This window comes from Lissotriton helveticus, chromosome 8, assembly GCF_964261635.1.
Source record: "Lissotriton helveticus chromosome 8, aLisHel1.1, whole genome shotgun sequence".
NCBI classification, from domain to species: domain Eukaryota; kingdom Metazoa; phylum Chordata; class Amphibia; order Caudata; family Salamandridae; genus Lissotriton; species Lissotriton helveticus.
Window position 1 is genome coordinate 1,570,234,767 of NC_136069.1, and position 25,732 is coordinate 1,570,260,498.

General features: G+C 44.9%; 1 protein-coding gene across 1 annotated transcript in view; it reads left to right on the top strand.

The window, feature by feature from the left end:
* Positions 1–25,732, top strand: part of XRRA1 (X-ray radiation resistance associated 1) — a 299,935-nt gene that overhangs the window by 84,107 nt on the left and 190,096 nt on the right. The window contains exon 3 of the mRNA XM_078658576.1: positions 14,827–15,026. Coding sequence (XP_078514702.1) covers positions 14,827–15,026 — 200 coding nt within the window. The remainder of the gene's footprint in view (positions 1–14,826; positions 15,027–25,732) is intronic.

The window sequence follows — 25,732 nt, forward strand, 5'->3', positions numbered from 1 at the left end:
CTTTCTTGTGAAGGAAGCCGGGATATCACCTTCGACATTATCATTTAGTATTACTCCGTTCAGGTTTGCGAGTATTGATAGAATGATTTTCCCTCTCTTGTTTGATTTGCTTCCAGAGGGAAGTTGTGGAGTGGGTATTGCCAGCGCTTGTTCCTTTTCTCCCGACTCCCGTTTTTCCAAAAGATCGTTAGAGATTTGCCCATTGAAGTCGCCTGTTAGGAACATGTAAATGTAAATGTAAATGTGGGATACTTGTAAAGCGCACTGTTACTCTACCCGAGTGTCCTGGCGCTGTAGACCGCTGGGGAACCCGTCCTGGTTTTCCCTGTCAGATGGTCCCTTTCTGGGTATCATACCCCCCACAGGGTGGCACAGTGGGGTGGAACGAGCGGGATAATCTGTCCAAGATGTCACTCTACCCAAGCTGATACGATTCACATGTTTGCTTCATGTCCTTGTTTAGATAGCTATAAACAGGATTTGGAACAATTTTTTCATACATCACTGGGAATGAATATATCACTGACAGACGAAGTTATGATTTTAGGAGTAGCTAAGGATGGCATGGTAGTTCCTCACTATGAGTTTTTGTATATAGCCATGGTATTAAGCAGATTATGTATAGCTTCGCTATGGAAAGATCCCAGTCCACCTACATTACATCAATGGATCTCTAGGCTGTTGGCGATCTTTACCTTGGAACAGGCTTTATATGAAAAGAAGGGAAGGGTAAGAAGAGAAGCTGCGAGACGAATATGGGCTCCAATAATAGCATGGAAGCAAAAGCTGGGGGAGTTATAAGCATACAGTAATATAATTAATAATCTGTTTTAAGTATTATATTGAATTTGTAAGAACTAGTATGGATAGAATTTACAAAATGTAAGCATGAATTTATGAACTTGTTAAGGAATTAATTTATGAATGAAAGTTATCTGATTTTCTTATCCTGATGAAACACATAATGAAAATGTAATTGTAATCTTGATGATGATGAATAAAAAAAGAAATTTAAAAAAGAAATTTATATATCAAACCACCAGATGACATAAGACTGGAACCCATGTAGCTTTAGTAGGACATACATCATGGATTCTCTGAGGTACTATAATGTGAAAAATTGCTTAAAAAATTGTCCCACCCTGAATCCTGAAACCGTAATGTGAACTCTGCAAGTTTCTGAGACAACATACGCAAGTAAAAATAAAAACAAGCTACATGTTTTTTCCTGCAAAAAAAAAAAAAAGAAGTTGGAGCGTAAAAATCGGCGAACGTATTGATGGTTTGGTATCCTTAGCGCACAAATGCACCTCCTTTATCCTCACTACATGCCTTGTTCCTACGCCGCCCAGCCTCCGGGATGTGGGCCATATTTGGCTGTGTATTATTTTGGAGATGGCATGTTGTTATTCCTCCTGCGTATTTGCTTAGGGTGTCATTGTAAGGTGTGCATTCTCTATGTTTTTGCAATAAAAACATATTTTCAAAAAAAAAAACATTATTAAAAAAAATTAAAAACCATTGTTATTTGTAATATCAATACATGTAAGTCACGTAAATACAACACATATTGCATTACAAATGCTATAGGTGTCACATTTGCGAAAGTTATAACTATTGGCATGGTAAATGACAAAGCTATTAATTTCGCTATTTTCAAAAACAAAACCTAAATAAAAAAGTTGTCATTTACAATACCAATAGCTCAAACTTTCTTAATACGAGACCTATTGCATTGCAAATGCTTGTTCACTATACTCTTTCACCACTAATCCTTATGGGTTCCGGAGTAGCGTGCTACTCGCCAAGAAAGTGTTTCAACACCCCATTAGGGGTAACAAGCGCTATATATATGCAAAGCTTTTTTCCCTCTTCAATCCCTCCACTATCCTTCTCAATCCAAATAACTGACTAATACCCACCACTCAAATTACTTTTATATTTCACTATACTAATTCACCACTAATCCTTTATGGGTTCCGGAGTAGCGTGCTACACGCCGAAAAAAGCACTTCAACACCCGTCAGGGGTACCAAGCGCTATATAAATACAAACCTCTTTTCCCCTCTTCTATCCCTCCACTATCCTTCTGAATACAAAAAACTGACTAACATATCCACCACTCAAATTACTTTCATATTTCACTATACTAATTCAACACTAATCCTTTATGGGTTCCCGGAGTAGCGTGCTACTTGCCGAAAAAGCGCTTCAACGCCTCGTCACGGGTAGTAAGCGCTATATAAATTTAATTACAATTACAAACAATACAATATATAATACAGGCCCTGGAATCCACTACTCTGGTGTACAGACTGTGTTAGCCAGAGAGCAAACCCACCTCTTCCTGCACAAGGGTACTTGGCCTCTAATTAAGATCTTTTATCACTTTTTTTAGTGTTTCATGTACAATAACATCACAGATTTTAATGCGTTCCCTACTTCCTTGAGCATAGTAAATAATGATCTTGTTGAAGTAGCTTCCAGTATGCAATGAGCATAGCTGTTTCGTAGCATCGAGTAACTGAAAGCCTAGAGCTTAATTGAGCTTATTGCCAGAGTTTGAGTTCTTTTGTGTGCAGCTGTGGAATTTCCACCAAAATTGCTTACGGGCACAGCAAGAGCACATTTGATAAAAATGTCCATGCAGCAGTGGGGCGCATTTGGTGGTAGCCCAGTTGACATTATTTTGTTTGCCAGTTGTTTCCGTAAAGCAACAACGCAGTGTCCTTGGCAAGTGTTTTCTCCAACCACCTAGAGAACATTGCTGTATTTATCATGTTTATGATGCCATTAGCATTAAGAATATTGTGTGCAAGACAGGTTGTAAAAAGTATGTGTATACTTAAAATCCTGGAGTAAGAAATCCCAAAAACAAAATGTTTCGTCAACTTAAGGTCTGTTTATATTTTTGTTTTTTTGCCAAAAGAAACAAAAGTAAAGAACAGCCGACATGTGTTTCGCCCACGTGGCTAGCAAGCCAAGGGCTTTTTTAAGGCTGATTAGCATACGATGGGCATAATTCACACAGAAATAAATGTATACAAATCATATAGATACATGTTTGGGCAACATAGGAATTGAAAACAGGATAGTCATCTGAGGCGAAAGGGGAGAAGGAAAAGGCAAAAAGGAAGAAAGAACAAAGAGAAGAATGGGACCGCCATATTACGTGAGAAAAATATAAAAGAAAGGATCAGGCAGCAGTAAAAGTAAAAAGTGAAAACAGGGGAAAAAAAGAGAGTTATCAGCATTTTGTATGTCAAAGTTTTCTTACTTACTAACATAGATGCATCATTATGTACAAGTTCAGCCAAAGCCGCACAGAAGGTTTGGCGATAAGCAACTCAAATCAAGCAAGGCATGCAAGGATCTCAACTTGTTCACCCCTACATAGTGGTCCTATATTAAATGTTGCATTGTTTACATTTCTAACATTTTCAAGGTTTCTAACATAGTAACTGATTTAGCCGGGAGGACGTTCATTCATAGATTCAATTGGTGAATATTACTGTGCCTGGAGCCAGTTTCATGGGCACAGGGACGAAAAGTGTGTGACCCCCAGGATCTAGTAACACGTTGTTGCCCCGAGGAGACACAATCACCCGTGATGCAAAGACGGAAAAGGTTAAGTGAATACTCACCAATAAATCTTACCGGTAAATTTTCAGTCTGTTGAAAAAAGCGAAAACGAGAGTAATGGTGGTAAAAGCAGAACAGAGGAGACGATCTGTTGTGTGACATAGTAAAGAATGGAGCATAGGCCAGTATTAAACGAGGCGAAGGTGGAGTCGGTGACTGATAGTCCGAGTGGCCAAGGGGTTATGAGCCCGGTCAAAAGGTCTGTTTTATGCTGGGAGAGGACTGCTTACTCTTAGGCGGCCGAACAAAGCAAGCAGCGTAACCATGATGATAAATAAAACTTCAAGGCAGAAGTGGGAGTTAACAAAGGAGGTTCGTTGACTTTATGCTTGTGCCCGTACAGCGCTTTGATCCCTTTGGCTAGTTTTGGCTGTAGAAATACCACATACATGTATTTTAATGCAACGACTCAAAAGAGATTCCAGTACTATAAACAATATATACCTTTTATTAGGAACGAATTGTTTTTGACCAACAATGAATACTTCGGTACAAAACATATACAGAGTTGCACTCAGTAGACAGCAAGCCTACATGAGTTCAATTCTTTTTTTTAATTTTTTTAAGTCTTTTTATTAACAACTCTACAGACCACACTATGCAGAAGTATTGCCGCAAGTACATCAGTTATCGAACACAGAGAATCAGTGTCAACACATTCATGAATAAAGCGGACAAGTGTGCTATCCTCCATCACATCACTAGTCCCCCGCTCCCAACCCTCTATACCTTTGCCATGGCAACCACACTTTTTCCCATTTTTTGACACATCCCTTACTTTTGTACACTGTTTCCTTGGCCCTCTGGCCAATCTAGATCCCGTTTTAACTTCTCCATCTACGGGGGTGAAGGCGCCCCCCAATTCCTTGCAATATTGCGAGTCGCAACACCCGCTGACAGAGCCAACCGTATTCCCACGTATCTGCATTATTCCGCATCCCATCGAATCATCAGTAGAAGTCATTTTGGTTATAGTGGAACAGGCTCTCCTATCACCTCTGACATAGTCTCCGTGACTCCCCTCCAGTATGGGGACACTTCAGGACAGCCCCACAGTATATACGTGTATAAAGGTCCCCTCCTCCCTGCAACCTCTTGCGCACAACGCTGTGAGTGCCCTACCCCAAGTTTAAAGGTGAGTGGGCGTGTAGGACGTGCGATGAAGGATCTTGAGCTGCACTAGACGAAATCTGGACCGTATGGCAACCTCTGTAGGGCTCTGTATCGCCTCCTGACAGTCCTCATCATCTATGTCCCCCAACATGTGTCCAATTCCTGTACCAAAAGGCACCCTATTTATTCCCATTAGGCTCTAAAACGTGTATCCAGATTCGGTTTTACCCCAGGGTCACATGATAGGGCCCCTAGAGTAGTGATACTCAAAGAACGGACCAGAGGCCCCTTGTGGCCCTTCTGGCCTTAGATGCAGCCCCTTGTGAACAGCAGCACTGGCTGCAGTTTAATTTACCGAGCGCTAATGTTCAGACAAATGTTAAATAAACGCAAATATTTATGCATGCATTAACTAAAGTAAAATAAAAGAACCAACGAATGTGTCCATCACCACTTAACTTTGGAAACGCCTCGAGTTTTAAAGAGATCTTGCAACAAACAGGAGTTACTTCAAAATTCAAAAACGTGTATTTCATTTGGACGCAGAAGCATTTGACCATAGTACATCACATTATATCAGTATATTGAGAAGTATTTTTTTTAAGGTGACAATTTTCAAACACAAACTTAGGAACAGTCATACTTCCACTCCACCCTGGCAACAATGCCAATGGTGAACCAAGAGTCAAGTCACTGTTATGTGCACCCCCTTGGTGGCCAACACTAATGTTTATTAACTCTTTCCGTGCTGATGACGGAACCGCTCCGTCATCAGCCGCGGTGGCGCTGTGCTGATGACGGAGCGGTTCCGTCATGGCACGCCCGACGCGCCTGCGCGGCGCGTTCTATTAAGCGGGCGGGGCCATGACGGAACCGCTCCGTCATGAGCACAGCTCAACCGCGGCTGGTGACGGAGCGGTTCCGTCACCAGCATGGGCCCGCCGCGCGGCCCCTCGCCCCCTTAGTGCTGCGGCGGAATAGCCGCCGCAGCGATGTAGTTAAATCAAACACAAGAGAATGTTTTGTACAGCGCACATCCTGAATTCATTTATTTCAAGGTGCTTTCCTATGTGAGAATGAAGAAAAAGGAGGCAAAGTGAAATAAAATAATTGCCTACTATCACACAATTTGGTCAAGTGGGAAGCCAGGATCCGGGGTTTTCTGGTTTCACAGTGTGCAATATAGCCATTCGATGGGTTTGCCTTTCCCCTTCTCGTTTTCTGTCACAATTTAATGGTTTGTCTTCAATTCTTGGAGCGTGAGGTTAGAGTGTGGGTGATAGATAGAAGCTATATGAAGGATCAGCTTGTTTTGGACTTCAGGATTCAAGAGAACCTGGAGATGAGCCACAGCCAGGCATTTGGATTGAGCTTGGATTGGCTCACTCACCTTTATCACATAACACCTATTAAGTGGTCAAAGTCATAGGAAGGACATGGTTTGTCTAGCAGGAGTGCCAACACCACAGTGAAGGACTCCTTGTTTCAAGATTCATAACTTTCTCACTACACCATATTTTAGTGAGTGGAATATAATACTGGGTATTCTCTTTCCAATGGATACAATCAAATAATTGTTGGTTGACAGTCCTGTTTTCTTATCACATGTGTACTACCAGTGTTTCGTTTAATTAAAGTTTTTCCTGTCTCTGAGAAAAAGGTGTGGAGAAGAGCACACAATTTGTAATAAGGGGCAGTTGAGATTAATACAAAAATATACCTTATGGGTCCATAGTTTCCATGTTTCTCATTATACAACAACTGTGGTGTGAGTGGTTGTGATAGTGATGCTTAGGGACTACTCTCACCAGGCAAATGCCACCATGCTGTGGAACCTGCCCAGACTTTAAATACAGAGTTCACAACCAGCATGTTGTGTCAAATTGGTAACACCACTATTAGATGTTACGTCTCGTACTGCCATGGCTAAAATGTTTCCACTGTCACATGTGGAGGTTAGATGTCTGTGTCCGCCCACCTCAGAGAATTGCACGCCTTGTTGGGGGAGGGGCTCTTTTTCAATTATTTTTTTTATAACACTCTATGTCGTAGCTGAGCTCTTTAGTAAGCACCCCTACAGTTTACAGATAAGAAAGTGTAGACATAAGGAGATTGTAAGGCCTAAGATTCTCTTTCATCCCAATTCCATAATCAGGTCACTTCCTGTTTACACTTGACTCACTTAAGATAGCAATAGCAAGCAAAGAAGGCTTACCCAGGATGCGATAGAGGGATAGTGACTCAACTACAGCGTAACACAGTTTTGTCGAATCTATGACTCCTCTAAAAACTACAGGCTTAACTTAGAGGCCAGTATGCGATGAAACCTTCAAAGTAAGTCTGCACATCCCTGTCCCCATGCCTCGCTTCCCATACGAATGCCCCCCCCCCCCCTCCAGCACTGCATCAATGCGGCCCTCGGTCTCACAACCAACCATACTTTTTGGCCCCTGGAAAAATGGTTTTAAGTACCAGTGCTCTAGAGGGACCTCTTTCCATTAGGAAACTGCCCTGAAAAACAAAACAGTACATTTCACATTTATATATATTAGTAACTCTCTGGGAGGTTACTCAGAAATTGGTTGGCATTCATCTAAGGTCTGAGTGCCTGCTTGAAAGAGTTTCTAATTTAAAACAGTGCCTTTGATCTACATCTTAATTTATTTGAATACTGAATCATTGAATGTTCATGATTCAGAAGTTTTAAAAAAAAATCTCCAGTCTGGTTGATTTGTGCTTTTTTTTCAAGTTTCAAGTTTATTTGATTTAGTTCTCTTACGAGAACAACAACATTTTTAACAATAAAAATTACAGTTTTGCTATTAAAATTATCTTTCTAATATAATTTTAAAAATGATTTTAAAAAGTTATACACATTAATACACACAAATTCTTTAGGTGGAGCATTACAAAGGGTAATCAAATTCTGAACAGAATTTATATTGCATTTAGTTTTGATCGGTGTTATGTATCTGTTCCTTGCGGCAACAAAAGGCGGATTTGGACAGGCAAAAAGGACGTGTTCCAGGTCTTGCACCCCACCTTTACATAAGTCACAGAGGTTAGACCCTCTTCTTTTTGGCAACCATTTGATTGTGTGTGATTTCATGGGTAATATCCCAAGTCGTAGTAGAATAATACAACGCCTAACTCCATGATTTAAATTAAAAAAGATTTATTGTTGCGTTTTTTTAAAAGCTATTGTGTCCACGTACTGTTTGTACGTTGAGAGTTCAGAGCAATGTTGCAGTTCTAAGTTCATGCTTAACCTGGGAATAAGGTGCTTTAGGCAGAGTTTCAGTTGTGCTGGTGACCAAGATTTTATCATATCCAAATTAACGGTTGATAATTTGAACGCTTTGCATAAGTTTTTAAAAAACACATACTTTGGAGAGTCTGGCTCAAGTGTTTCGATTTTAAACAGAGCTCTTAATGTTCCTTGATCGGCATGGACCAGGTTATATGCCCATCTAATTATATTTGTAATCCCTCTGGCAAAAGAGCTGACCATCGATAATTCTAGCCGAAGAGCTTGAACAGGCACAGCTTGCGGCATCCTGGTTAGTTGCCGGAGGATTTTCCCTTCTTTGATATCAATTTGTTTCCATTCTTTTGATTGGAATATGTTCTATTGCATATGATAAGACAGCAGGGATTTGAGAGTTATACACTTGTAACAAAGAAGAGAAGTGTCGTTGGTCGGTCGAGTAATACAATCTTTGGAGGGCTCCGAGATGGACGTCTGTTTTTTGACCCATTTTTTGCAAGTGAGGCAGGTTGTGCAGGGACTGAGTGAAAATTCTCCTGAGATATATATATTATTTTACAATTTCCAATGGTTTTCCCCCTAATGTCCAATTATATTTCACATAACTCTTCTTTCCTGTAAATGGTACTATTTTTGTTTTGGTGACATGTGGGATTAAATAGTTTTCTTCAGTATATTTGGTAAGTGCCAGCAGATTTCTTTGGAGCCCGAATGAGGTCAGGTCTAAGATTACTACGTCATCTGAGTACATCATGCAGTGGATTTTAAAATTTGCAATCTTAGGTGGAAAGTTATTGACCTGGTTAAGGTTTTCCGGTAGGTCGCTCAGATATAAAGAAAACAATAAGGGAGCTAAAAGGCAACCTTGACGCAGACCGTTTAAAGTTGGTATTGGGCTAGTAAGGCACTTCTCTCTCCCCATTTGGACCTGGCACCAAGTCCCAGAGTACAGTGATGTTATTATGTGAAGGAGATTTTGTGGGATTCCCAATTGCTGCAATTTTGTCCAAAGTTTGTCTCGGTCGACCCTATAGAAGGCGGTCGTGAAATCTACAAAGACTGCGTACACTGCCTGCGACTTTCTGATCACAATTTTTCTAATAGTGTTTGGAGTACTGCAATGTTATCTGTCACCGAGTGTTTGGATCTAAACCCGGCTTGGTTTAATGGAATGGAGCCAGTAGAAAAAGCCCATTCTTTTAGATGGTCTAGAACAGCGGCTGCAAAGATGTTCCCGGATGCGTCCAGGAGAGCGATCTGGCGATAATTGCTTGGGAGCAGCCTGCAGCCTTTCTTGTATATTGGGATTACAATACTTCCTTTCCAGGACTTTGTTTTTTTTCCTGTTCTGTATATGTAATTAAAAAGGCCTGCTAGAAGCTTAATCCATTCCTTTGGGTTGTTTTTTAAGACCGTAATTGGGATTTGATCTGGACCCATTCCAGCTGATGGTCTTGCCTTTTTTATGTAGTATTCTATTTGGAATGGCGATGGAGGTATGATGTGTATACTTTTTTCCTGTCCTCTATTAGGTTGCAATAGTGAGTCGGGGTTAGAGATTTGATTTGTTTTGTATAAGTTGGATATGTAAATTTCCCATTCTGAGGGTGGTACAGGATTTGCTTTTATCTGTTTTTTGTTCCCCTTTCTAGCGCTATTATGGTTCAGTAGGAACGTTTGTCCTTTTGTGTTGCTGCAATCTGTAAGTCTACCCATTTTTTGTCCTGGCTCTTATGTTTTTCTTTTGTTTTTTGTCTTCTGCAAGCGTTTTTTAGCTTGTTGATTTCCTGTTTTATTACCTCAGAGAACTGAAGGAATTGTTCCCTGATTAATTTATTTAATTCCTTCGTCCTGGGTTCAGTATTCCATCTTTTGAAACTTTGTTTTTTTGTTGATCGTTGTTTTACGCTTTCTTGTAACATGTGGACCAGTTTCTTAAGCACTGCTTCAAAATGTATTATTTGATTTGTAAAGTGGAAAGTTGTTAATAAATTTAGCTTCTCGATTATTTGGATGGTTTTATCAAAGGATCTAGAGTTCCACGTTATCCGACCTTGAACAGGGTTTACTAGTGCTGTACTTTGCAATTCCATTATGTGCACTGGAGATGTTCGTTTCAATATTAGACCGGTTGTTAGTTGAAAAATTGCATGGTCACTTCCTATCTCAAGCTTTATGTTAAGGTGATGGTCAAATCCAAAGAGACCTAAGCTACAAAACATATAATCGAGGATTGATGCTTTCAGGCCACCCTTTCTTGTGAAGGAAGCCGGGATATCACCTTCGACATTATCATTTAGTATTACTCCGTTCAGGTTTGCGAGTATTGATAGAATGATTTTCCCTCTCTTGTTTGATTTGCTTCCAGAGGGAAGTTGTGGAGTGGGTATTGCCAGCGCTTGTTCCTTTTCTCCCGACTCCCGTTTTTCCAAAAGATCGTTAGAGATTTGCCCATTGAAGTCGCCTGTTAGGAACATGTAAATGTAAATGTAAATGTGGGATACTTGTAAAGCGCACTGTTACTCTACCCGAGTGTCCTGGCGCTGTAGACCGCTGGGGAACCCGTCCTGGTTTTCCCTGTCAGATGGTCCCTTTCTGGGTATCTCCAGGGTGAAACCAGGCATCCCCGGCGTCTGTGGGGGGCCGTTGTAGAGATGAGGCAAGCTTAATGCCCAGAGTTACCGAGTGTGTTCCCTGGTTAGAGTAGGCACTGAGGCGAGAATTATCGAGTCCGTTGACCCTGGTCTAAGACCCTGCCGCGTCGGGAATTGAACCCTGGTCCCGTGCCGTTCTCTGCTTACAGGTCTGCCGCCTCTAACCAGTGAGCCACACCTCTCCACATAACATTAGCGGGTAATCCTGTTCTTCTACCATTTTTTCTATATCCTCTAGAATGTTTAACGCTAGTGCGTCCATTTTCGCTCCCGGGGTATGTAGACGTTAAAAATTAGCATTGCGTTTGAGCTTTTGGACTTATCTGCCCCTATTTTAATTCTTAAACATTGGAAGTTCTTAGAGTATGTAGGTATGATTTCCTGGGCCCAATAGTATTCTTCAGAAAGTAGAATTGCTATCCCTCCTTTTACGTGCCCGTGGGAAACTGGTTCGGCTGGAATGTCATAAACAAAATAATCAGGATGATCGAAATTTGTTGTTGCCCATGTTTCTTGCAATGTCACTATCCCTGGACGGTCTTGCATGATTGTTGCTAGTTTCTCTTGGGTTTTCCCTGCGATATTCCAGGAATAGATGGATAAACCATTGCTAAAAGAGGCGCTTAATTACATAATCCTGTTTTTTGCCATTGAGATTCTCTGCAATCCACGCCCATGTGTTATCATTAGGTGTTTTGTCCTGCTTCTGAGGATTCTTGGTCCAGCTTCGCCTAATTCCGTTGGTTATTGCGACTGAGATAGCTTCTTTGTGCGGATATGTCGAGCTCTTATTGCATTGTTGCGTTGCTACTTCTTGGTGGTATATAGTTGCTTGAGTTTCTGGTGTTTACCGTTTGATCCCTTTTTCTGGGGCCACGTCAAATCCGCATTTGTGGAGTGTCTCTATTTCTTTAAGTATGGTTGCGGGAATAATTGACGACCAAAATTCGGTTATAGCTGTTGTTGTTTTGGTCTTATCAGGAAAATGCACTAATTTTGATGTTGTTACTTTGTAGTGCTTGTAATGGTTGTATCCTTTGCAGCAGATTTATTATTCTGTCTCGATTTAGGGGGTCTTCGCCGGAGGGAAATAGATCAGAGAATTCCACTCTGCATATAGAATTTTTCTGCGCTTGCATAGGCAACTTCCTAATCGGTATAGCTTGTTGCTGGATTTCCTTTTGAGTACCTGATTCACTTTCTTTCTTGGAACAAAACTTGGGGTGGTAGGATTTAAGGTTGAAGCATTTACCAATTGTTTATTTAAGGTAGAAAGCTGGTCACATTCTTTCATAGTGTGGTTAATTTCATTTCCTTCCTTTTTTTCTTGGGTCATTGGGTTAGGTGGAAGTGTTTCTGGGAATCTTGTTTTTCGGACCTTCTGCTTTGCAATCCTTCTGTTTTCTCTTTTCTTTGTCCGCTTGCGGCTATTAACATTTGTTCTCCTCTTCTTTACTGTTGTTTGGCGGGGAGAGGAGACTGGTGCCATATTTATTGGGGTTTCTATTGTTTTTTGTTTGGTCGTGTTTAACACCTTTGATATGCTTTTTGTCTTTAATTTATTGAAGATTGGATAATATTCTATGGTCTGTATTTTTGTATTGGACTATTTTGGGTCCTTGAAAAGTTACATTAAATTTGCCCTCATATGATCTTTCTTCAACTTCTCCAGGTTGCAGTAATTTTAAATGCTGTTTCCTCCTTTTTTTCTCGACCATATAATTTAGCATTCCTATTTGTGTGTCCAACATCTGGTCAGAGTCTTCCAGAATGTTCCCTAGATGAGATAGAACAGATTCCAAAATTCTTTCAATTGTGACTAGGGCTTTGGACACCGGCGTTTTTTCATGGGAAGGATCAATAGATTTTAAGAATAGGAAATCCAGGGTTTGGGAAAAAGAATCTTGTGGGTCAAATTGTTTTAACGGAGTGCTGTTCTGGATTTTGGATTGCTCCTTTTGGCGCGGTATGTTAATAACCAGATTTTTCGGGTTTATATTAGGGCAAGTAATATCATATTCAGAGTTTCCCTGCCTTTGTTGGGGTTCTTCTTTTTCAGGAGCTATATTTACGATTTTTATGTTTGGGTACTCCGTGCTTTTATTGTTTAATAGTGCTTCTTGCCCTGTGTTAATAATGACCTCCGGTTCTTCTTTGTTTTTTTCTTCTTTTGTTTGATTATTATGAGATTGCTCCGGGGCCTTATTTTTCTGTTTTAAAAAATATTTAGTTATTCCAGATGGTGATTCCGACTTTTGAGGACTCGTCATCTTTCCGCACTCCTTCTTATCGCCTGCTCGGTCCCTAGTCTTTTCATATAAATTGTGCGTGTTCTCAATTTTTTGTATGCCATACTGCGAGAAATGGTCTTGTTATGTCTCTTTCGTCCAGTAGAGGAAATAGTTAACGTTTAGTGTGGGAGCGGATCTGGGCTTGACCTCTCACTGCCTTGTGCTAACAATCGCTGGGTTTACAATATTTAATCCTGTTGGGTTACTTTCAGGGCTCTCACTCCCTGGCTTGACCTCTCAGCCTTGAGGTTACGATCGCTGAGTTTATAGTGTTTAGTGCAAGAATAAAAGGCTGAGCTGGCCTGCATGTACCATTAAGTTGGGGGAATTTGGGTGTTTGGACTGATATGCAGCTTTGACGCTTTGTAAACTATTCCCGGCAGTCCGAGGGCTCCCCGGCGGCTCCGCGGCTCCAACCCTGACGGGCGGAGAGGGAGAAGGCGGCTCCAGCCGCACAAAAGGCTCCCCAGCGGTTCGAACCGCAGCATGATGCGCCGCGGTACCAGCCCCACCGGGTGAGAAGGTAGAGGCGGTTCCAGACGCAGTTCGAGCCGCGGCTGACTGCTCCACGGCAAAAGGGTAGAGGAGGCTCCGGAGGATCTGGCCGCGCCGCCAGGCGGGAAGGGTAGAGAAAGGGTCCAGCCGGAGCTAAAGCTCCCCGGCGGTTCTAGCCACGGGAGGCTACTCCACGGATCCCGCCCCACCTGGGCAGAAAGGTAGAGGCGGCTCCGGCCGCACCTGGAGGCTCCACAGCGGCTCCAGTCGCTGCAGGCTTCTTCGTCCCGCCGGGCGGAAAGATAGGAGCTGCTCCGGCCGCACCACCGGGCGAAAAGGTAGAGGGAGGGTCCCGCCGCAGCGAAAGCTCCCCGGCGGTTCTAGCCGCGGGAGGCTGCTTCACGGGACCCGCCCCACCTGGGTGGGAAGCTAGAGGCGGCTTCGGCCGCACCTGGAGGCTCCCTGTCGGCTCCGGCCGCTGCAGGCTTCTCCGCCCCGCCGGGGGGAAAGAGAGAAGTTGGTCCGGCCGCCCCAAAGACTCACGAAGGGTCCAGCCGGCACGGACTTCTCAGAAGCTCAGGCAGCTCCGGCGGCGTGCAGACTCTCGGTACTCTCAACCACTGCTTTTGGATTTAAGTTCTTCATCCTTCTCCCCATTCATCAAATGAGAATGTTTGCACTACCTGGGCTTATTGTTCATCTTTTCAAATGGCTGATTACAGCAAGTTAACAATGTAACCATTTAAACTGTGCACAGTGTCTTGCTCATCACCACACAACATATGCAGCATTTTAAATAAGTTTTGATTAGTTTGAGATAAACACATTAATTTGTTTCTTAAAGTCTCAAAATATACAGTAGATGGTGGAGTATGTAGTGAGTGCAACCTATTCATATTTACATTAAAAATTGCAGTTCAACTCATTTTTCCAGTATCCGTGTCTAAGCAGCAATCCATCTAAATGAGGCTTTACTTGCCTGCACTTACTTTGTTCGGTCGAGGTGTTTATTGAGATGCTTAAAATATTGGGTCTCATGACTTCGCCTCACATCTATTGATTCCTGAACCCCCACATATCCCCTCTTACTGCTCTGCAAGAGATATTGAGGTTACATCTTAAAGAGAATACTGTACGGTTTGGTACCTAAGCAACATTATGTTAACTTGTTTTGGTTTAGTGAGATGGCTACAATGTTGTCTACTGTGACTTTGTCTCTCAGCATTCGCTCCATAACCCCTCAAATGTCCTCATCTTCCCGCTCTGCAAAAGATATCGAGGTTTCATGATAAAGATAATTCTGTGGAGTTTGGTGTATAAGCAATACTTTGCTAACCTTTTTGTGGCTCTTGTTTTGTGACAGGTGCTGGGCACTGGCTGGTGACACACAAAGCCAACCAAGAGCGCAAGTTCAAAGCCATGGTCTGTTCAAAGTCCCTTCAAAGGCAAGAGTGTGGAGAGAACCGACTGCATGCCAGCACGCCTGCCCAGCCCGTTAAAGGAAGCGTGTGCCCCGTCAGAGAGCCGGAAGCGGGAAACAAAGTCCTAAATGCAGAGTTTTTGGTAAATGCCTACAAAAATCCATATACATTGCTTACATTGCTTCTTAGTCCAAGTTATAAACAGTTTGCTATTACTGTCTTATAAATAACTTTTTTGAAGACAATCTCTTCATAGGCATAGCTATAATCAGCACTTTTTTTGCAATCCTAGCGTGACCCAGGGAGTTTGAAGGCCTTGCTGACCTACCCCTAATTATGGGTCTTTTAATAGCCAATGGAGATACGGTGCCCATTTTCCTTCTTGCATTAAAGCCCATTGCACCTTTGCCATGCCGCTAGGGTTCCAGCTCTAAGTGGGTCCATCGGCAGCCCTAAGCACAGTCTTCACATCATGTCATCATGTTTCCGGTCTTTCAGGTGATATAGTAAAATCCTGCACTGAGTACGTTAGTCAGTGAAGTCATTTATATTTTGCGGATTTCAAACATGGAAGTCATACTGTAGTCCAGGGGTCTCCAAACCGGTCCTGGAGGGCCGGATCCATGCCAGATTTTGTGCATATCCCCATTTAGATACATGTAGTTATTTTAAAAATCTGGCATGGATCCGGCCCTCCAGGACCGGTTTGGAGAACCCTGCTGTAGTCCCTTGTGATTTTGGTCTTTACTTTAGTGATGTGGTTCCATAGGAAAGGGTGATAGGCGCGTGCAGATTAGAAAGTCCAAATTAGAAGGTTTTGTGGTTTCCCGCTACGAGGGCTGTCTTCTCTTACCACCACTCACCAAGGGGAATGGTAAATACTCTGTGGAAATCGGAGAATATAAAAAATAAATAGGATTCTGGAATCTCTGGATGGTACCATAAAGACCCTGTGAAAGGCATGGCTGGGTCTGAGAGGGGACAGCATAAGAAGCTTTCTTCTCTTCCCGATCCATTCACTCCTGCCTTTTATGCCGAAAGACTTTTCCTGTGATGAAGGAGGGAGCCTATGTTAATCAGTAACACAGCTAGGGTTGTGCTAGATGTCAATTTGAGTATTTACCATGTTTAATTTATGTTATCATGTGTGTGCCGGTGCTTATTACCAGAGCTCATTTTAGAGCACTCAGAGTTGACTGAGCTGCTTGTTTTCATGAGTGCACTGATGGTGCAGTGGTCATGCATTTGTGCATTTTGCATGAATGAACTGCTTATGCAGTAACTGTGAGAGATACACAACACATGTATTTTCATTTCAAGAGCTGCACTTCTATTGTGATAAAAGGGCAGTGGCACCGGTGGCGGACAAGGACTCTCATGGACACCCTCCAGACACCCAACCAGGGAACGTCACAGGCGTGCTTTGTATTGGCTGATTTAAGCTAGGGTGGGCCAAGTCAGAGATCTAGTTCCTGCCTGCCTCCCGTTGAACCATTTAGCGATGTGAGACCACCTGACTGGCCTGTCATTGGCACATCTAGATTATATTTAGAGCCTCGGCCAACACACATATGAACTCTCAAGTTGACCCATTCAGTCAAGTAACCTACTGAGTCATTTTTAGGTCTCGGCCTAGAGACGCGCAAAGCGCGTTCTCGGCAGAGAACTATTGTAATCGTTTCAGTCTCCAAAGCCGACAAAAGGAGACAAGAGCTGGGCACGCGCCCAGCATTCTCAATGGGAGAGGTGCGACAAGAGCTGGCCACGCGCAGATTCAGTCGCGCGCACGCTCACGGCGCCAGCGTCCCCGCCGCGTGCCGATCACTGCTCTCTTCCTGGCCGGCATCGAGGAGTTTCGCAACGCAGTGAGGGCACTGAGAGGTAGGTGCTTCTTCAGAATAGGCAGGCCCTTGGTCTCGCGCGTTCTTTGCTATTGTGTCTGAGTGTCTGCCTTTTATTGTATTACTATACCTCTACTTGTACTTTTTGCTCTTTTGCAACTTGCGCACATGCCCCTCCCCTCTCGTAATGTACCGTTCGCTGCCTCCTGTATTCTGTTCGTTCTTCAACTAGTTCTTAATAAAGCGCTCTGACACCTTCGGGTAAAGTTAGCGCTATATAACCTTGCCTTAATAAAGCGGGAGTGATTGGTAAACCGACGCCGCACCTAACAGGAGTACCAACTACCCAGAGGAGAGCCACGGACTAGCGACCGATGCGAGGGAGTCATTCCTCCTACTCCTTGTTCCCTTCTCCTTTGCCTCGCATCCCCCACTGCCCCGCCATATTTCGCCACTCCCTGCCCTGCCCATCGTTAAACTTATCTTCTTTTCCAGATATGAATTATCAACTGCAAAACGCCACTCCCATTCTTAGACGCCTCCGAAGTTTAGTGTTTTCCCCACAGTTCGACTAATTTCTAGTGACAACGTATATCCTGCGCTAATCTTAAATTATTTAGACGAGGGCTCTAAGGGCCTAGTAGCGAAAACTTTATTTATGCCCGTGTATCAGTTCTTTATGAATGCCACCTACGTCCATGATAAGGGACAAGGGCTGCAAGCTGCGTGAGGTGGCGCTTCCGGTGGCCACAATGTATAGCGCTTCATAGCAAATTTCTAAGCGCTGTAAATTACGGCAAATCAATGTACTGCGACTTAGACTGTCAGCCTCGAGAAAATCAAAGAGTGAGTTAGCTATGGGCCAGTTTATTGCCTGTGAAAGACCTGTATGTGAGTTACGTTTGGTACTGTATTTTTAATGCGTTGGTGCGTATGTGACTTTAACTTACACTTGTCTACCTCATTCAGCCCACACTAACCTCGTTAGACTCGGATCTGACCACACTCTCCTTTCCAAAATCATTCTTGGGCCCCTGGTTTGATGTCCTTTTTTGGCTCCACAATGTCTTCCAAGTGCAGGTGACAAAAAACAAAAGCCGAAAGGCAGACTAGAAAAATTTACAGTGCAAAATCCTATCACAGTGAAGGTGGCCTAAAAAGTCCTAGAAACAGTGAAGATGTGAATGTCGCATGTTATCTGTTCAAAGGAAACTGTGTACACAGACAGGAAAATGTCTCTCACAGTCGCAGTGTCTCTGTGCGACTTTAAGGCATACCTGCCGCCACCTTTGGTTAACCACTAAATGTGGGTGGGGAAGAAATTGATGTTATGACAAGAAACCTCAGCATTTTGAGCACGGCATCGAGCAACTGGCTGGCCACGCGCGGATTCAGCCGCGCGCACGCTCACGGCGCCAGCGTCCCCGCCGCGTGCCGATCACTGCTCTCTTCCTGGCCGGCATCCAGAAGTTTCACCACGCAGTGAGGGCACTGAGAGGTAGGTGCTTCTTCAGAATAGGCAGGCCCTTGGTCACGTGCGTTCTTTGCTATTGTGTCTGAGTGTCTGCCTTTTATTGTATTACTATACCTCTACTTGTACTTATTGCTCCTTTGCAACTTGTGCACATGCTCCTCCCCTCTCGTAATGTACCGTTCGCTGCCTCCTGTATTCTGTTCGTTCTTCAACTAGTTCTTAATAAAGTGCTCTGACACCTTCGGGTAAAGTTAGCGCTATATAACCTTGCCTTAATAAAGCAGGAGTGATTGGTAAACCGACGCCGCACCTAACAGGTGTACCAACTACCCAGAGGAGAGCCACGGACTAGCGACCGATGCGAGGGAGTCATTCCTCCTTCTCCTTGTTCCCTTCTCCTTCGCCTCGCATCCCCCACTGCCCCGCCATATTTCGCCACTCCCTGCCCTGCCCATCGTTAAACTTATCTTCTTTTCCAGATATGAATTATCAACTGCAAAACGCCACTTCCATTCCTAGACGCCTCCGAACTTTAGTGTTTTCCCCACAGTTCGACTAATTTCTAGTGACAACGTATATCCTGCGTGTTAGAACTGGCTATTCTGGTAGGCTAAGGCTGACGCCAAAGCCAGGCAGAAACCACCATTCTAGTCAGGGCAAGGGAGTCACACGCCAAGATAACCCCTGCTCACCCCCTTGGTAGCTTGGCACGAGCAGTAAGGCTAAACTCGGAGGCAATGTGTAAAGCATTTGCGCCAGCACACAACAGCAACAACATCCTAGGCACACCACAAAAGGAACTCCACACAAGGTTATATAAAATAACTTTTGTATTTGTCAAAACATATCAGATAGAAATCACACATGTACATTGTGCCAACTGGTACGGGCAATATTCATAAGGGACTATTCACAAGACAGGGCCACATGGGCCACTGTCATAATCAGTACTTAGTAGAAATAGAAATACTGTCAGAAATTAGAATAAAAGGATATCAAATCACTGTAGCACAAATTAGCAAGAATAACACTCAACCAGTAATTACTGGTAACAGGTAAGTACCACCTACGCAACCCTAACCACCTTAGGAGAATGTCACGCAGGGGACCAGGACCTCACTAGGACCACCTGTTCTGGAAAGAACAACCACCTAAGAATAAAATACATTTAGGGGTATCAGCAAGAACACATTACACATGATGCATAATTAACATTCAGAGGTGCAACACAGGAAAAAATACATGATGCATAAAAACACATTCAGAGGTGCAAGGAAAGAGAACACATGATGCATAAAAACACATTCAGATGTGTAGGAAAGAAAACACATGATGCATAAAACATTCAGAGGTGTAGGAAAGAAAACACATAATGCATAAAACAATTAGAGGTCAAAGATCAAGGAAGACACATGATGCATAAAAACATTCAGAGGTGCCATAACATAACTCAATAGCGCAAAAACACATGATGCATGAAAACATTCAGAGGTGTAAGATCAAGGTGCGTAATCATATTAAATGCATTACATTTCCTAGCACCACATCACATTGTGCAAACCTCACATAAGCCACTACCTGTGGTAGTCCCTAGGCCAACTGACCTTGTTGGGGCTAGGACGCCCTGTAGTTCAAAATGGCCGGGTCCAACACAACCCCCTTCCAGCCAAAACGCAGGGTAGACCAATCACTCCACTGATGGGCTTCACTGCTTTGGGCGACAAGACACGGACCCGCACGGCAGGGACACCGTCCGGTTCTACGCCATTCTGAACCTACATGTATTTCTCTCAACAAGAGCACTCTGGCCACTTCACAGAGTGGGGGGCAGTAACCCCTGGCACACAATCGCCATTCTCCACTCTCCCTCCCAGTGTAGCTACAACTACCACTGATCCTTCAACCCAGGGACCACACCCTCAGGCTGACCAGAGGTCACGAGCAAGAATGCCCCACCCTACCTCTACTTCTGTGTTTCCGCACCCTCACAGGGAAGCACCCACCAGAACACAACTCTCCTACCAGATCAGGATCTCACTCCACCACTGGCCTACCACCTGGAAACTATTTCACTTCTGAGGTACAAAGCACACCGCACAGTTCCTCTTCAAGCAGGTGGGGGGACACAGCACACAGCAAAGTCCCCTTTCCTCTACCTTAGTGGAAACAACAAACTGCAGGTGGGCCCCAGAACACACAGCAAGGACAGCCCCCTCAGTCTCTTCAGCTGATCTACCTTGGCAGAGATTCCTTCTTGACCTAGAAGCTTCCTAATCTCCCAACCTATGATCTAAACCCTCAGCTTGCACCGGGGTCAGAAGTACACCGTCCCTCTGCACCCCCTTCCAGAGTTCTGCACCCTCCACTTAGGAGCGGTACTACCCAACACCAGGACCGCGGGGAGTTCTGGTTACAGACACTCCCCGTCCTCTAGACACAGGAAGATCCTCCTCAAATGACCTGCATGTACAGCCTAGGCCCCTGACCTGGTGCTCCCTTAGGGAACCCTACAGGCCCTGAGATAGGGTTTCGGGCCAACGTGGGACACACCGTTCCACACTCACTCCGCCTCCACTGAGACCGGACGTGAGCCCCTACACCCCTACCATCCTAATGGGACCTAGCTGGGCTACATATGAACCTCTTCACCTACACAGGATCATCAGATACCCAAGCCACTACTTTTAAAATCACTCCCTAATGCCTCTGCAAGACATCTAGCACACCGCCAGACATCCACCTTCTTGTCCAGTGCCTCTGCAGGACCTCCTGCACACCACCAGAGGTACACCTCCTGTGCAAGCTCCTTTAAAAAAACTCACACCAACTCCTCCAGTTCAACATACCACTCATCCACACACTCCCCCTCCAGACTGGTGAGACAGTTCCTCACTGCCCCTGACTCTCAACCTGTACCCCTCTTACTGAGCACCAGGCACCATACTCTGGGAACTGGGAATGGGACTTCACGCACTGGACACATTTAAGCTGCCACCACTGGATCCTACCATACTGGGGAATCCAGACACACACACACTACACTCAGGGGATAACCACCCTCTCAAGCAAGCCATTTCTCCTCCACACTCCCTCTCTTCCATCTACCCACACAGAGATAGGAACAGGGATTGGACACTGGACCCAGCAAGGGATTCCTAATCTATGGGAACCTCCCCCCTCTACTGGCGTCCCGCCCTGTCACTTTCTCTCATCTGCCACTAAACATAAAGCGCAGGAACACCATCTGAAAATGACACTCTTGAGGAAAAATAAAATCACAAACAATAATCCCAAACATGTGACTATCTAAAAAATGCAGAGTTTTGTAATGTAGCCAGCTGTCGCTGTGGCGCTGCGCAAACACAAGTTCAAATCCGCACCGCTGACCAACAATGTTAGAACTGGCTATTTCTGGTAGGCTAAGGCTGACGCCAAAGCCAGGCAGAAACCACCATTCTAGTCAGGGCAAGGGAGTCACACGCCAAGATAACCCCTGCTCACCCCCTTGGTAGCTTGGCACGAGCAGCAAGGCTAAACTCGGAGGCAATGTGTAAAGCATTTGCGCCAGCACACAACAGCAACAACATCCTAGGCACACCACAAAAGGAACTCCACACAAGGTTATATAAAATAACTTTTGTATTTGTCAAAACATATCAGATAGAAATCACACATGTACATTGTGCCAACTGGCACGGGCAATATTCATAAGGGACTATTCACAAGACAGGGCCACATGGGCCACTGTCATAATCAGTACTTAGTAGAATAGAAATACTGTCAGAAATTAGAATAAAAGGATATAAAATCACTGTAGCACAAATTAGCAAGAATAACACTCAACCAGTAATTACTGGTAACAGGTAAGTACCACCTACGCAACCCTAACCATCTTAGGAGAATGTCACGCAGGGGACCAGGACCTCACTAGGACCACCTGTACTGGAAAGAACAACCACCTAAGAATAAAATACATTTAGGGGTATCAGCAAGAACACATTACACATGATGCATAATTAACATTTAGAGGTGCAACACAGAAAAAAAAACATGATGCATAAAAACACATTCAGAGGTGCAAGGAAAGAGAACACATGATGCATAAAAACATATTCAAATGTGTAGGAAAGAAAACACATGATGCATAAAACATTCAGAGGTGTAGGAAAGAAAACACATAATGCATAAAACATTCAGAGGTGCAAGATCAAGGAAGACACATGATGCATAAAAACATTCAGAGGTGCCAGAACATAACTCAATAGCGCAAAAACACATGATGCATGAAAACATTCAGAGGTGTAAGGAAAGAGAACACATGATGCATAAAAACACATTCAGATGTGTAGGAAAGAAAACACATGATGCATAAAACATTCAGAGGTGTAGGAAAGAAAACACATAATGCATAAAACATTCAGAGGTGCAAGATCAAGGAAGACACATGATGCATAAAAACATTCAGAGGTGCCAGAACATAACTCAATAGCGCAAAAACACATGATGCATGAAAACATTCAGAGGTGTAAGATCAAGGTGCGTAATCATATTAAATGCATTACATTTCCTAGCACCACATCACATTGCGCAAACCTCACATAAGCCACTACCTGTGGCAGTCCCTAGGCCAACTGGCCTTGTTGGGGCTAGGACGCCCTGTAGTCCAAAAGTCAGGGGCCTAAACTGTGCAGGTGCCTACTACTTGCTGGGCACCTGGGAACATCTCAAGTCCTAAACGGTGCAGCTGCCCACTAATTGCTGGGCAGCTGGGAATCATCAAAAAAACTGCGACAGGGCCCTCACTGACCCTTAGGCGCAAACTGCACCCACTGCTGGAGCCACACAGGCTCTGAAACAAATATGCCCCATGGAGCCCTCAGGCTCTGGCCACAAACATGCGGCCTGGGTACTCACTGGCCCTTCTCTAAACAAGGGTGTCCAACGTTGGAGCCACGGGGCTCTAAACAAAGCATGCCCCCAGAGCCTCTCTCAGGCTCTCAGTAAGTAAAAATGCCCAAGAGCCTCTCGGGCCTCGTAAATACAAAAATGGCACCCTGTGCCTCTTGGGGCTCCAAAACCAATGTGCCCCTCTGGTGGGAGTCCCCCCTCTGGGGACTCGAGCTCGCTGAAAAATGCCCCCGGCGCCTTTCACTAGGCTCAAAGACAAGTAAGGCCCTAAAACAGGTAAGGCCCCCAGAAGCCTTTCGCTAAAGGGGAGGGGCGGGCACCGGCAATGTACCCCGACGCCCCCCTCCGCTGGAAATGGTGATCGGAGCCCTCGTGGGCTCCAACTCTCTCCGTGTCCCTCCCGCCTCGTCACTCACCAGCTTCTCCGCTTCAGCGTGACGGCTGTGCACCATGCTTCGCCCGGTCCTCCATCTCGGGACCGGGACTCGGGGGAAGGCTAACTCCTCGACCGGGGCTCCCTCCAGCACACGGGAGCCCCGCACCACTTGGCTCTTTCCCGCTGGCGGCCCCAGGGCTCTCCCTACTTCACGGGAGCCCCGGGCCGCGGGCGGCCATCATTCGGCCAGCCTCTCCTCCTTCTCGCGGGCAGCATCTCCGGTCTCCCTCACGACACGGGAGACCGGCAAAGCAGGCAATGGCTTCCCCCAGGCAGGGGGAAGCAGAAAACACGTCCTCCCGGCCCGCCCCCAACCAGGCGGCGGGCCGGACCTCTCCTTCCGGTGGGCAGTCAATGGCTGCGCGGCAACTCTTCCTGGGGCCAGCCAATGGCTCTGGTCACGCTGTCGAGGTCACGGCGGCAATTTCTTCGCCACAGCACGGGGTGGACTCCCGTTGTAAATTTCAACAAATAAACGGGAAATAAAAGCGCTACTAGCGCTTGGGGGCAAAATAAAGCCCTACAGCGCTATAAGCAAAAATAAAAAATAAAGCGCTCCAAAGCGCTAGAAAACAGAGCGCTCCCAGGCGCTCAGGCTTCAACAAGCCTGGGTAAAGGCAAGAAAAAGGGTCTTTGCAGGATAATGCAGCTTCTCCATGCTGCCAAAGGTCCCAGAGATTCCAAGGGGCAAAGCAAAGTCCACCCAATCAGCCTAGGCAAGGCAGAGGGGTCCCCCAGAAGTCCTCCAGGCATCCAGGAAAGTCCATCAGGTGTCCAGGGGCTGGGCAGGGCCCAGGGATTCCCCTGGGCCCAAGCAGCAGCACGCCCCTGGCAGATTCAAGTCCAAAAACAAGAACAAATTGTAAGGGGACACAGCCCCTTTGTCTAGCAGGGTGCAGGCAGTGTGAGAACCAGCTAGAACTGGTTATAGGGAACTTCTTTCAGGGTGAGGGGCATAGGCGACAGTCGCCCAGCAGGAGGTGGAGCCAGCATTGTGGCAGGCAGGCACAGCTCTATTCACTCCTAGGTGCCATCTCCTCCCACTTCCCTGGCAGCAGATGCAGCCTTTCATCCACGGGCTGACTCAGACAACCTCCTGGGGCTCCCCAGCCCCTGTCATCCTCAAACCAGACAGTCAATCCACAAGCAGGCCCAGGCACTCCTGGGCCAGGCTCACCAGCCAATCACACGCCAGGCACAAATTACACAAATATGCCAACTTCTAAAAGTGGCACTTCTACACTAGACCCAATCATGCCGCATACACCATTATGCAGCATTCAATCTCACAAGTTCGCACATATCAAACTCGACCCTGCACTCCCCACACATCAGGAACTACCATGGGCATACATATTCCCCATTCATTCCTATGGGAGGGCAGGTCACTCACCACACATACACAGAGAGCACACGCACTTTACACTGTACCACAGTGAAAAAGTGTGCAAAGGCCTAAAATCACCAACACCAGGTTCCAGAAACAGGCTATGAAAAAGGAAAAAGTCTCGGGGTGAACCTGCCAAAAGGGCCGGGTCCAACACTGCGCTAATCTTAAATTATTTAGACGAGGGCGCTAAGGGCCTAGTAGCAAAAACGTTATTTATGCCCGTGTATCAGTTCTTTATGAATGCCACCTATGTCCATGATAAGGGACAAGGGCTGCAAACTGCGCGAGGTGGCGCTTCCGGTGGCCACAATGTATAGCGCTTCATAGCAAATTTCTAAGCGCTGTAAATTAAGGCAAATCAATGTACTGCGACTTAGACTGTCAGCCTCGAGAAAATCAAAGAGTGAGGTAGCTATGGGCCAGTTTATTGCCTATGAAAGACCTGTATGTGAGTTACATTTGGTACTGTATTTTTAATGCGTTGGTGCGTATGTGACTTTAACTTACACTTGTCTACCTCATTCAGCACCACTAACCCCGTTAGACCATTATCTGACCACACTCTCCTTTCCAAAATCATTCTTGGGCCCCTGGTTTGATGTCCTTTTTTGGCTCCACAATGTCTTCCAAGAGCCGGTCACAAAAAACAAAAGCCGAAAGGCAGACTAGAAAAATTTACAGTGCAAAATCCTATCACAGTGAAGGTGGCCTAAAAAGTCCTAGAAACAGTGAAGATGTGAATGTCGCATGTTATCTGTTCAAAGGAAACTGTGTACTCAGACAGGAAAATGTCTCTCAC